Source organism: Polypterus senegalus, chromosome 9, assembly GCF_016835505.1.
Source record: "Polypterus senegalus isolate Bchr_013 chromosome 9, ASM1683550v1, whole genome shotgun sequence".
NCBI classification, from domain to species: Eukaryota; Metazoa; Chordata; class Cladistia; order Polypteriformes; family Polypteridae; genus Polypterus; species Polypterus senegalus.
Genome location: NC_053162.1, coordinates 141,492,620 through 141,506,125, shown reverse-complemented (window position 1 = coordinate 141,506,125; position 13,506 = coordinate 141,492,620). Strand labels below are relative to the sequence as shown.

Below are 13,506 nucleotides of genomic sequence, written 5' to 3'. Positions count from 1 at the left end.
AGGTAATAATGCTGAAAATTCATTAAACATTGATCTATCTCCTGTAAAATATAAATTAAAAAATAATTCTGACATACAAAAACAACCTAGAAAGCTTATGTACCACTTAAAACACTTTAAAGTATCTACATACACTAAACTATAACAAATAAGTCATGCAAACCATATTTTATATGTTTTTATACATCTTGCCTGTGCTTAATTGTTTTTTGTAGTTTCTGATAAATAGGCAGTTTAAAAACAGGAAGACACACCAACAAGTGCATTCCAGATCTAGAATAAGTGATAATTGGTATTCCATTTCACTTTGTAGTATTTTTTTAAAATACTGGCTGGTTATGTAAATGAAGCAAAAGACTTAGGAAGTCCAGTTTCCCAAATCACTGAGCAATCTATTTCCTCTCATATCTTCTTATATAATACGCTACCGTGGCTGTTCGTTTGTCTGTCCAGGATTTTAAATCACCTGTAGCTCGCAAACCGTTTGACCTGAAATTTGGTACACATATACTATGTGATGTCTACTATCTTCTTCAATGGTGTTGATTGACATCTGAGGTTATTCCTCTTTTTACTTTTATTTTATTGTATAATCAGCTCTCAGTAGTGGCCAGCAGGGCGGCCGTGTGCCACATGTGTACGGGCGCTGTTCTCGTATTTACCACCTTCGCCATCACTTTCCCTACCTCTTCATATCTTAAATCATTCTTGAGGCAGATTGAAGACTTAAGTGACAGCTTAAGTGAAAAATTAAGGAAAACGTACTAAGTGATTGCAACACAAACACTGACTTAATCAGTTTTAATGAGAAAAAATGCCAACGAAAGAAGAGAAGAAGCAGGCTGCTAGGGTGGAGAAAAGAAGAGTTGTTTAGGAAGCTTCAAGCGCATGAACCTCTGAGCAAATGAATGCTAAAAGTACAGAGAAACAGCTCAAGTCAAGTGTATTCACTGCACGTTATTGTGCAGTGAGGCGTTACTGGTGAAATGATAATACAACTTGTATTTCAAAATATTTTTAAATAAAATGACATTTTATGAAAAACAATCACTGAATATAAACAGTTTAACAAATTAATGTGACAAAAATAACAGCAGGAAATAATGCTTATGAAATATTTAAGATTCACAATGAAGAAGTACATTAGTAAATTTATTAATGTGTGTCAGAAAACGTTCATATTGATCTTTGAGTAAGCCTTGCAAGATGTGCACTAGTCAACTGTACACATATCTGCTTGAGACAGAAGGAAACATGAGGAGAAAACAATCTGACATTTGCAGATCTGCACATAAAAATGCAAAATAAAAATCACATCAATACTACTTAACAGAAAAAATATGTCCTCAAATTATTTACACAATATGCATTATAATGTTATTGATGTTAAATTGTGTTCAGACAACCAGAATAATACAAACAGAAATTATGCCTTAATCATTGAAAGATTACTTTTTCTATCATATTCTTGGAAGCGAAAATAACAATTCCATGTCAACTGCATTTTCAATTACTCTGTTTTGTAGTGAAAGTAGGGCCGAGTATTTGACAAATATCAGACAACCTACAGCATCTCAGAGATCTGTCAGAGTGGTTAAGTTTAAAAAGTGAAACGGATCAATAGCATGATTGAAAAATTCTGCTGTACTGGACATTCATAACAATCTTTTCATCCATTTTACTGAACTTGCTTAAGTTAACTCACATGCAGACTGTTCAGGAATTAGTGCCTACCCAAGCAACATAGAGGGACCAGTACACTAAAGGGTGCATCTACTGTCATTTGCCATGGAGCAGTTTCAAATCACAATTAAATATAACACAAATCTTTGGGCTGGTGCAGGAAAACTGACTTACTTTGTTTAATCATTGCAGTTAAAAGCTGTATGCCACCGGTATAATACAGGTTTATTTGATTTGGCTTAGATAATTTCTGAAGAAGTTCATAAACTGAGGTGGCATTTTCTTTTCCTTCTTCAAATTCTTCATGCGCTTTTCTTTCTTGCTCAGTTTTCTTTTCTTTCAAATTTACTTCATTGATGTAGTCTGTAATTATAATAGTCAAGTATCAATAGATAAAACCAAAAATGTGCAAGAAGTATTTAACAGAAAGTGTATGTAATAACCATAAAAATGCTTAATAACTGATGAATTATTTCACAGTAAGAAACCACAAAAAACATTTTGAAATTCTGGATACTTATTTTTGCCTTGCCTAAATAGTTCAGTTCTTAATGACAAAATTTCCTCTACCAGAGTTATAAATGGATGTCCTTGGTTAGCCTATTCTAGTGTTGGTAAACTACTGAACCTCTGTTTAACAAGACACTGCAAATTAAAATTTCTAGGCCTGTTCTTAATTGTATAGAGAAGAAATAACTTCAAACAATTTAACATTAACATCAAGAAACTTTGTCCCTGGCAATCTAGGTGTTTATGTATGCTGTCCCTTTATTAGATCTGGTGGTGGGCCAGTTGTGAATTTTGTCTGAATTGCACAGTTGTCTATGAGATCTCTATGTGCAAATTCTGTGGTCATTAGCTCCAAAAAGGAAGGAAGGAATACACATGACTGAAGATAATCAGGCACCAGCTTATGCAAGTTCAGACTGATCAAGTCGTACATAAGTTCACAAACTGTTGATAATGGTAAATAATTAATGTAAGAAAGAGTCTGGAATGGAAATCGCAAATAGAGATTAGCAGTGATGTTTAGTGGCTATCAATTATCATTTATTATTTTTTCAAATTCAAATCTTAATCCTTTTGAGCTACAATGCTATGATTTACACTGGACGGGGGAATTGTGAGTTGTTGTGTAATTAGTTAAAACTGTCTGATTGGCTTTGAAATAATTGTTAATCTAGGTTAGAAGTTAGCTTCTAATAAGAGAGCGAAGAGGTTATGAAGGCTACCTTAAATTTCAAACACCTGAAAATGTAAGACACAGTGGAAAACTAAAAGTAAGTTGTACAAAATTGCATCTGATAATTAAATGGAGAATCGAGAGAAAGACATAGAGAACAGTAGGTGAAAGAATTGCTGTTTCATGTTTTAAATGAGCACAAGGTGAGCCAACTCACCAAATTAACAGGACATTTAGCTTTATATGCAATCACAATGGAACAAAAGAACAGACTTTGCCTTTTATATGTTTGTACTGTATATCATGCTATTTCCTTTGTATATTTATCTTTGTCTTGTGATATAACAAATGCATTACTTTAATTATATTATTCTCTGTTGAAGTAATAAGTATGTTCTAAAATGACTTTACTACTGAAGGTCAAATACTTTTTGTTTACAAGCTTCCAGCCATCTACTATATATCTCTTGTGTCAAAACAGTCAAGGTACTGATGATGGGTAAGTGCATGAGTTGAATGTATCTGCCAAAAGAATGTTGTATTCTATATAAACATTTGTCTTCCACGCATACTCACAAGAATATACATTTGAGCTATTACTGTCCACAAAGGCAGCCCTGTCTCTCCCCACAGTGATGTTACATTAGCCAATGATCTCAACACATTTTTGCCCACTTTGAATCTAGTAACTCTACTCCAACTAGAAATATTACAGCCACAGAGGATGCCAAGTCTCCCACCATCAAACTGTGCATGTATGACGTATGGCGCACACTGCAGAGGGTCCACATAAAGCTGCTGTACCGGATGGAATTTCAGGACGGGTTCTTAGGAACTGTGCTGAGCAGCTTGCTGAGGTATTTATAAATATCTCTCCAAGACATTGGAAATGGTCCCTGCATGCCTTATGTCAGCCATTATAATGCCAACATCAGTAATATGAGGGACTATCGGCCAGTCGCTCTGACACCAATAATAATGAAGTGCTTTGAAACCCTGGTTCTCTCTTATGTTAAAGCCAGCATCCCCACCTCCCTGGACTCATATCAATTTCTTACAGAGCAAATAGAGCTACAGATGATGCTATCTATCTAGCTCTGCACATAGCCCTGACTCATCTAGAGGGATAGGGCATATACATGAGAATGCCATTTGTAGACTATAGTTCTGCTTTCACTACTGTTTACTACTGTAAACTGTACAAGTTGAGCCTCAGCATACCATTATGTAATTGGATCCTCCACTTCCTGCCGGAGAACCATAAGGTGGTACAGCAGGGCCCCCATTTCTCCGCCACCATAACCCTGAACACAGACACACCACAAGGCTGTATACTGAGCCCCATCCTCTACTCCCTGTTCACTCATGATTATATAGATGCATATACCACCAATACCAACACAAAATTTACAGATGACACAAAAGTGATTGGCCTAATTTCCAATAATGACTAATCAGCCTACAGAGCAGAGGTGAAAAATGTGGTCAGATGGTGCTCAGTGAACATCCTATCCTTCAATACAGAGAAGACCAAGGAGCTCATTATTAGTTTCAGAAGATTATATGATGAGGATCATTCTCCAATTTTCACCAAAGGGGACAGAGTGGAGTGTATATCAAGCTTTAGGTTCCTGGGGATATACTGTATATCACCAGGTACCTTTCATGGACAGCTATCACCATGGCACTGCTGAAGAAGGCACAGCAACAGCTGTTTTTCTTAAGAATGTTGAAAAAAGCTGGCCTCCCTTGACAGGTGCTGCTGACCTACTAGCGCTGCATCAAAGAGAGTATTTTATCCCACTATATTTGCATGTGGTATCTCAGCTGCATAGCTGCTGATCAGAAAGATCTACAACAGGTTGTGTTGAGAGTACAGAGGATTGTCAGGGTGCAGCTAACAGCCTTGGAGGACACCTATAGCACAGGCTGCCTCAGTAAAGACACCAGCATCTACATAGATGAACTTCTCTCATCTGACAAATCCTAAAGCATCTTTCCTGCACAGACGTCGAGGTTCAGAAACATTTTCATCCCAAGAACTATAAATACACTCAATCAGTTCATTAAGTGCTCCTGGAACAGCACTCGGCACTATATGTATATGTACATTTTCCTATGTTTTCATATTGTATATTTGCATTGTTTTATTGTGCCATTTTTCTCATATTATGGGAAGATTATTGTTTTCTGTGGAGGAGTCCTACATTGAATCTTTGACAACAAAGGAATTCAATTCACTCAATCCATTCAGTGAAAACAGATCACCAAAAAAAATCTTATATGAAGAATTCTGTAATGGAACCTCAAAAAGGTAACAAATGAGAACAGATTTAAGTATACTTAAGGTACACATTATCACAGACTGTATCTGCTTACTCAGAACACACCAAACAATGCACAAATCACCAGTAAAGCTCACAGTCCTTTCTCTTCTTCTCTCTCTATTGCCACCTCTACTCCACTCCTCGCAAGCTCCGCCCTCTTCCACCAACTCAGGCTCCTCGATTGGAGTGAGGTGGCCCCTTTCATGCTGCACCCGGATGTGCTCCAGATGCACCCCGATGAACCTCCCGCAGCACTTCCTGGTGTAGCGGAAGTGCTGAACGGGCACCCAGAAGCACTCCAGGTGCACTAAGTTCCACTTCCGGCAGCACTTCTTGTTGTGGCGTAAGTGTTGCCATCCAAGGCTCCGGGATCGTCCAGGTGCCCCCTGGCAGTGGCCACGGACCCCAACAGGGTTGAGCTTCCAAGCTCTCCAACTGTAACCCTGATGTAATCCAGGGGGGCTGCCCTCTTGTGCCTCAGGGAAGATATTGCCCCACTTCTGGTCCTTTCCTTCTCCAGGTGTCCCGGTGGGGCAAGGTCGCTTGTCTTCTGCCACTATATATATTATATATTGTGGACTATGGCTGGCAGCTTATCCTGGCCAATACTCCCAAAACACCAGGTGGAGCCCTCCTTGCACCGTGGAAATGCCCCAATTCCAGGAGGGCATCATGGACCTTGGAGTTTGTGCACTTTATTATTGCAAAAACAAAATTATTTTACTTTTATCTGGTGTCTGGCGTCTGGTCCGAGGGTTCAAGGGGACGACAGCACCCCCTATCTGTCACAGTGGCGTAGTCGGCCGGATTCTCTGGCCATCGGTTTGGCAGAGGACCTGGGAAGAATTTTCTGTGGACAGAAACCCCAAGAAGACATCGTCATAACACGCAGAGAAAAATCGCTGAAACCCATGTTTACCAAGTCCGTCATGGGGAAGAAGAAGACCAAGCAGAGAGGCAGCCCAAGCGGAGGTCCCACGCTCATCATGGCCAACGCTCAAGGGGAGCTATGGAGTGGCTACATGGGTCAGAAGAGACCTCCAGATGAGGATGACTACAATGAGGTATGTGCCAGGGATGTAATCGAAAACATCTTTAAAATAACACATTTTGTCCCGTGCTCATACCTCAGAAAAGTTCATCCAGAGGCTCTGCAGGAGGCAGGAAAAAATCCTGAAGGTGATGGTACTCTCTCTTTCGAGCTAATGAGCGAGAAGGACTTCTACATGTCGGGTGGCGGAGAGGGACAGGTGATATACCACAAAGGATTGTGGGAAGGAGAAGGTCCGCGTCCTGCTACCTACAGCTTCATCCAAGATGAGACGGACTTGGTTTTTCTGAAGGGAAAGGGGGAGGTGAGCAAAGTACCGCTCACCCCACGAAAAGGTAAGGAGGGCTGAGAAATGACTGATCGATCTGCCGACAAAGTAATACAGGCGGATCGCAATCCGCGATGATGGCGTCCTGGTCCTCAGAAAGAGAACTCCAATGCCCAGAAGCCTGTGCAACGCAACCAAACACGTGCCAGGAGCGGGCGTGCTAATTGGCTCCTGGCCGGAAGGTAGGGCTAAGGATGAATCGAGTCCATCTCCGGCCGATTTAACTAATGTTATGGACTTGCGGGAACTGGCAAAACTAATCCAGCTGGGAGTGACAGCCGAAGTGCCCTTGAGAAAGGTGGAGGAATACCTGTGGCGATTTGGTCGGGAGTCTCCCGTATTAATTGATTCGGCGGTACAGGTAAGAATTACTGGTACCATACATAATACAGGGACACAGAGCGATATGGGCCCGCGATTAATACATAGTGGGTGCCAAGTAGCTGCGAGCCCTACAAAAGATTGTGGTGTAATGACCGAGCGTCCGTTGGAAGAATCGATAGAGCCGGAGCAGCTGAATAGTGTAGTCTCCCGGAACGAAGAGATCCTAAAGACAACGGAGTCGGTTACTTATAAGGCGAAAGGGGTACAGACAGTAAAGAGGCTCTCTTATACACATAAAGAGACTCAGACTGTGGATAAGCCCCAGATTAAAAAGGAGATCCCGAAAGAGAAACGGGGGTCTCCTGATAAAATAGAAAAGGGAGCTGAGAGTTCAAGGGCGGCTTTGGAACCCTCCTCATCAGAAAAAGGGGCGGGGCTAGAATTTCCTGACTGTTTCCAGTTCCACAGAGGGAGAATAGCAGGAGGATGGAGGCAGTGCTATGGATGCTGACGGCCAGGACACATTTGACGAAATTGTCCTTGGAGAACAGGGGATAAGGTGTCTTACTGGTTTAATATTCCCCCTAGGATCTCCAGGGAATAAGTTTCACAAAATAGCCAAGGTCCGACCAGGAACTCCTCCAGGAGGAAGACGTCTCTCGTGAGGCTGGATGCTTCAAACCACGGTTCTTCGCTGAGGATGGAATATTGTGGACTATGGCCGGCAACTTATCACGGCCAATACCCCCAAGACGTTAGGTGGAGTCCTCCCTGTACTGTGGAGATGCCCCGGATTCCAGCAGGGCATCATAGACCTTGGAGTTTCCCTTCACTGGATACCATGGGGGCCACCAGAGGACGCTGCAGGGAGGCTCAAGGACTCGTATGTTCAGTATAGCCTGGAAGTACTTCACAGTTACGAGGACAGAAGAAATAAAGTACTTCTGGGCTGAAGAACAAGAGGAGTTTTCACCTGACCCGGAAGTGCTGGGGAATCACATGGACTGGGGGATCAGAAGCACTTCCGGATCAAGGACTATAAAAAACTGTGGGAAACCCCAGCGTGTGAGCTGTGTTGGGAGGAAGAGTCACAACGCATCTGGGAGTGGAGGATTTAATTATTGTATTGTTAGTATTGAGAACTGTATTGTTTATTGAGTATAGTGGAGGTGCTTTGTGCACTTTATTATTGTAAGAATAAAATGATTTGGACTTTTATCTGGTGTCTGGTCCAAGGGTTCAAGGGGACAACAGCACCCCCTATTCTGCCACTTCAATCAATCAATCAATCACATTGGTTGTGTATTAGCGGCTGAGCCAGGTTTATTTTCCTCAGTGGTATCGTTTTGCCGACGTGCTCACCTCAGTTGTCCATCAGCGGCTAAGCCAGTTCCTCTCTCCTCTGAGGTTTTGTTTTGCCAATGTGCTCGCCTCACATATATGTGTGTGTGTGTGTGTGTGTGTGCTTGTGTATGTGTGTGTGTTTATGTGTGTATGTGTGTGTCTGTAATTCAAAATCTGATTGATTGAAGCAACAGTTTAATAGACGTTTATTTTGTGTTAGAGGGCCTGCAGAACGGATTGTGAAGGCCTCTCTGCCTGGCAACAAATGATGGCTGAAATGTGATTGGTTAAATGTCTTAATACGAAAATACATGTCTGGAAGCAGCACAACCATCAGAAAAGCTATGAAAGGAAGCGGACAGACTATTTGGAATTATTTAATAAGTATTCATGGACAAAATATAATTAACATCAGTTTGTGGTTCAGATATTTTTTTAGGCCAGCAGAGAAGGCCTTGCAGGCCCTGACGGCCCACAACTCAAGCTTATGGTTTACTCATCAGGTCTTTCATCACCGGTCAGCTCCTGACACAATTTTCTGCCACTCTCTCCAATAAGATAACAGAATAATCTGACCTTAGTGTTTTCATCTGCCTCTGGCACTGAAAGTTCTGTGTATAATGTGAACTCATCCTTCCATGTTCTCCATGACTTTGCCAGGTCTTTAGCATCGAGGCATTATATCCTGCGTCTTCTCATTAAACTTGTATCTCGCGAATATCTCGTGCGATCTTGCAATGTCCACGGCTTTATTTAATTTTAGCTCAGACCCGGCACTTAAAAGTTTCTCTCACACTTTCGCTGAGTTTGTGGCAAACACTAGACCATCTCATCTTCGTTTGCATAAGCACAGTCCTTCACCCACGAATATTTACCTTATATGGGCAGGCACTCAATTACGTGGGAGGCGTGATGATGCGGGACACAACTCCACCTCACACGGCGACCGAGCTGCAGGCTATGGCCGTATATATGGATGAAAGTAGGTTCCAGTTATGACCATTACGCTTAGAATTTCTAAATGAAACCTGCCTAACTTTTGTACGTAAGCTGTAAGGAATGAGCCTGCCAAATTTCAGCCTTCCACCTACACGAGAAGTTGGAGAATTAGTGATGAGTCACTGAGTAAGTGAGTGGGTGAGTGAGTCAGTCAGTCAGTCAGTGAGGGCTTTGCCTTTTATTAGTATAGATATATATTATATATTATATAAACACTCCTTATAGTGTTTAGGAGACAGCTAAAGGGCTTGAATACATGCGATTCCATGCCAGACATATACATACACACATACCTACATACACACACATACATACACACACATATATACAGATATATATATATATATATATATATATATATATATATATATATATATATATATATATATATATATATATATATATATATATATATATATACTGCTCAAAAGAATTAAAGGAACACTTTTTAATCAGAGTATAGCATAAAGTCAATGACACCTATGGGATATTAATCTGGTCAGTTAAGTAGCAGAGGGGTTGTTAATCAGTTTCAGCTGCTGTGGTGTTAATGAAATTAACAACAGATGCACTAGAGGGGCAACAATGAGATGACCCCCAAAACAGGAATGGTTTAACAGGTGGAGGCCACTGACATTTTTCCTTCCTCATCTTTTCTGACTGTTTCTTCACTAGTTTTGCATTTGGCTACAGTCAGTGTCACTACTGGTAGCATGAGGCGATACCTGGACCCTACAGAGGTTGCACAGGTAGTCCAACTTCTCCAGGATGGCACATCAATACGTGTCATTGCCAGAAGGTTTGCTGTGTCTCCTGCACAGTCTCAAGGGCATGGAGGAGATTCTAGCAGACAAGCAGTTACTCTAGGAGAGCTGGAGAGGGCCATAGAAGGTCCATAACCCATCAGCAGGACCAGTATCTGCTCCTTTGGGCAAGGAGGAACAGGATGAGCACTGCCAGAGCCCTACAAAATGACCTCCAGCAGGCCAATGGTGTGAATGTCTCTGACCAAACAATCAGAAACAGACTTCATGATGGTTGCCTGTGGGCCCAAATGTCTACTGCGCCCTGTGCTCACTGCACAGCACCGGGGAGCTCAATTGGCATTTGCCATAGAATACCAGAATTGGCAGGTCCACCACTGGTGTCCTGTGCTTTTCACAGATGAGAGCAGGTTCACCCTGAGTATATGTGAAAGACGTGAAAGGGTCAGGAGAAGCCGTGGAGAATATTATGCTGCCTGTAACATCGTTTAGCATGACTGGTTTGGTGGTGGGTCAGTGATGATCTTGGAGGCATATCCATGGAGCGACTCACAGACCTCTACAGGCTAGACAACCGCATCTTGACTGCCATTAGGTATCAGGATGAAATCCTTGGACCCATTGTCAGACCCTACGCTGGTGCAGTAGGTCCTGGTTTCCTCCTAATGCACGACAATGCCCGGCCTCATGTGGCAAGAGTATGCAGGCAGTACCTGGAGGATGAAGGAATTGAAACAACTGAATGGCCTTCACGATCCCCTGACTTAAACCCAATAGAACATCTGTGGGACATTATGTTTCGGTCCATTAGGCGCTGCCAGGTTGCTCCTCAGACTGTACAACAGCTCAGGGATGCCCTCATACAGATCTGGGAGGAAATGCCACAAGACACCATCCGTCGTCTCATTAGGAGCATGCCCCGACGTTGTCAAGCATGCATACAAGCTCGTGGGGCCACACAAGATACTGAAAAGCATTTTGAGTAGCAGAAATTAAGTTTTTGAAAAAATGGACTAGCCTGCCACATCTTCATTTCACTCTGATTTTAGGGTGTCTACACAATTGAGCCCTCTGTAGGCAGAAAACTTTTATTTCCATTAAAAGACTCTGGCATCCTTTTGTTCCTAAGACATTGCCCTGTCGTTATTTGTATAGATATCCAACTTCATATTGAGATCTGATGTATCTAATGTGTTTCTTTAAAGTGCTCCTTTAATTATTTTTGTGAGCAGTGTATATATATATATATATACAGTATATATATATATATATATATATACACAAAGTACATACACACACATATTTAAACATATATATACATATACATACATATCTACATATATACATATACACTCACCTAAAGGATTATTAGAAACACCTGTTCAATTTCTCATTAATGCAATTATCTAATCAACCAATCACATGGCAGTTGCTTCAATGCATTTAGGGGTGTGGTCCTTGGTCAAGACAATCCCCTGAACTCCAAACTGAATGTCAGAATGGGAAAGAAAGGCGATTTAAGCAATTTTGAGCGTGGCATGGTTGTTGGTGCCAGACGGGCCGGTCTGAGTATTTCACAATCTGCTCAGTTACTGGGATTTTCACGCACAACCATTTCTAGGGTTTACAAAGAATGGTGCGAAAAGGGAAAAACATCTAGTATGTGGCAGTCCTGTGGGCAAAAATGCAACTTTGACTGAAATAACCATTCGTTACAGCCGAGGTATGCAGCAAAGCATTTGTGAAGCCACAACATGCACAACCTTGAGGCGGATGGGCTACAACTGCAGAAGACCCCACCGGGTACCACTCATCTCCATTAAAAATAGGAAAAAGAGGCTACAATTTGCACAAGCTCACCAAAATTGGACCGTTGAAGACTGGAAAAAATGTTGACTGGTCTGATAAGTCTCGATTTCTGTTGAGACATTCAAATGGTAGAGTCAGAATTTGGCGTAAACAGAATGAGAACATGGATCCATCATGCCTTGTTACCACTGTGCAGGCTGGTGGTGGTGGTGTAATGGTGTGGGGGATGTTTTCTTGGCACACTTTAGGCCCCTCAGTGCCAATTGGGCATCATTTAAATGCCACGGGCTACCTGAGCATTGTTTCTGACCATGTCCATCCCTTCATGACCACCATGTACCCATCCTCTGATGGCTACTTCCAGCAGGATAATGCACCATGTCACAAAGCTCGAATCATTTCAAATTGGTTTCTTGAACATGACAATGAGTTCACTGTACTAAAATGGCGTAACTCCGCCTCCCACGGCCATCGAGCAGACGTCTATTATAGTATATGGACGAACAAATAGGTTCCAGTTATGACCATTACGCGTAGAAGTTCGAAATGAAACCTGCCCAACTTTTGTAAGTAAGCTGTAAGGAATGAGCCTGCCAAATTTCAGCCTTCTACCTACACAGGAAGTTGGAGAATTAGTGATGAGTCAGTGAGTGAGTGAGTGAGTGAGTCAGTGAGGGCTTTGCCTTTTATTAGTATATATATATATATATATATATATATATATATATATATATATATATATATACAGTGGAACCTCGGTATACGTCCTGAATCCGTTCCAGACCCTTTGACTTTTACCAAACAGGACGTATACCAAACAAATTTTTCCCATAAGAAATAATGGGAAAATGATTAATCCGTTCCCATGAAAAAAAATCCTATTGCTATTGGCATATTATACATTGATGGGGTTGTATAAAATAATTTAAACACTGCTTAATACTAAAATACATAAATACAAAAGAAATTAGATGAAATAAATGAAAATTTTATCTCACTTTACTTTTAATAACATTTTTGTTTTTCACAATCGTAGATACCACTGTTCTCGGCAAACGGTATGCAACAGCCATGTCCCGGATACACATGCCACCTTCATACTTTTTAACAATCAATTCAAATTTGCATGAAAAAAACACAAAATCACGTTGTGGCGATGCAGGTTTGCTGTATGCTCCCATCTGCTGCCGGGGAGCCCTTGAATCCTACACCGTCGGAAATGTGCCTTGCTGCTAACCTCATCGGTAACAACAAAGCAAGGGGATGGTGAAAAAGTGCAAAGTGCTTTTATTAAAACAATTAACAAAACAAGGTGTTCAAATTAAAGTGCAGTCTCCAAAGTTCCAATAAATAATCCATAAAATCAGAAGTGAAACTTCTAAAAACAATAGAAAAAAGTCTTCTTAAAAACAACGAAGTTAAAATCAGGAAGCATTCTTTAAAAAAAACAAAAAAACAAGAAGCCCGGTGCCTGCTTCCCAACTGGGGAGTCGCCCTACTTGCAGCTGACCTTCGGTTTGCCTGCTTCAGCCACTTCATCCATGCGCACTCTCGCTCGCTCTCTCTCTCTATCTCTCGCATACGTTCTTTCTTTTTACTCCCCTTCAAGCCAACTCGGCTTCTGTTTATCAAGATAAGCAGCCCTCTCTCTCTCACTCACTCAACCTCCCGTCTTTTTTTTCTTTTTACTCCCC

General features: G+C 41.4%; 1 protein-coding gene across 2 annotated transcripts in view; it reads right to left on the bottom strand.

Annotated features, from left to right (window-relative positions):
* Positions 1-13,506, bottom strand: part of ttc12 (tetratricopeptide repeat domain 12) — a 143,908-nt gene that overhangs the window by 49,814 nt on the left and 80,588 nt on the right. For both annotated transcript variants that reach the window (XM_039763999.1, XM_039764000.1), the window contains one exon: positions 1,858-2,046. In XM_039763999.1, the coding sequence (XP_039619933.1) occupies positions 1,858-2,046 (189 nt within the window). The remainder of the gene's footprint in view (positions 1-1,857; positions 2,047-13,506) is intronic.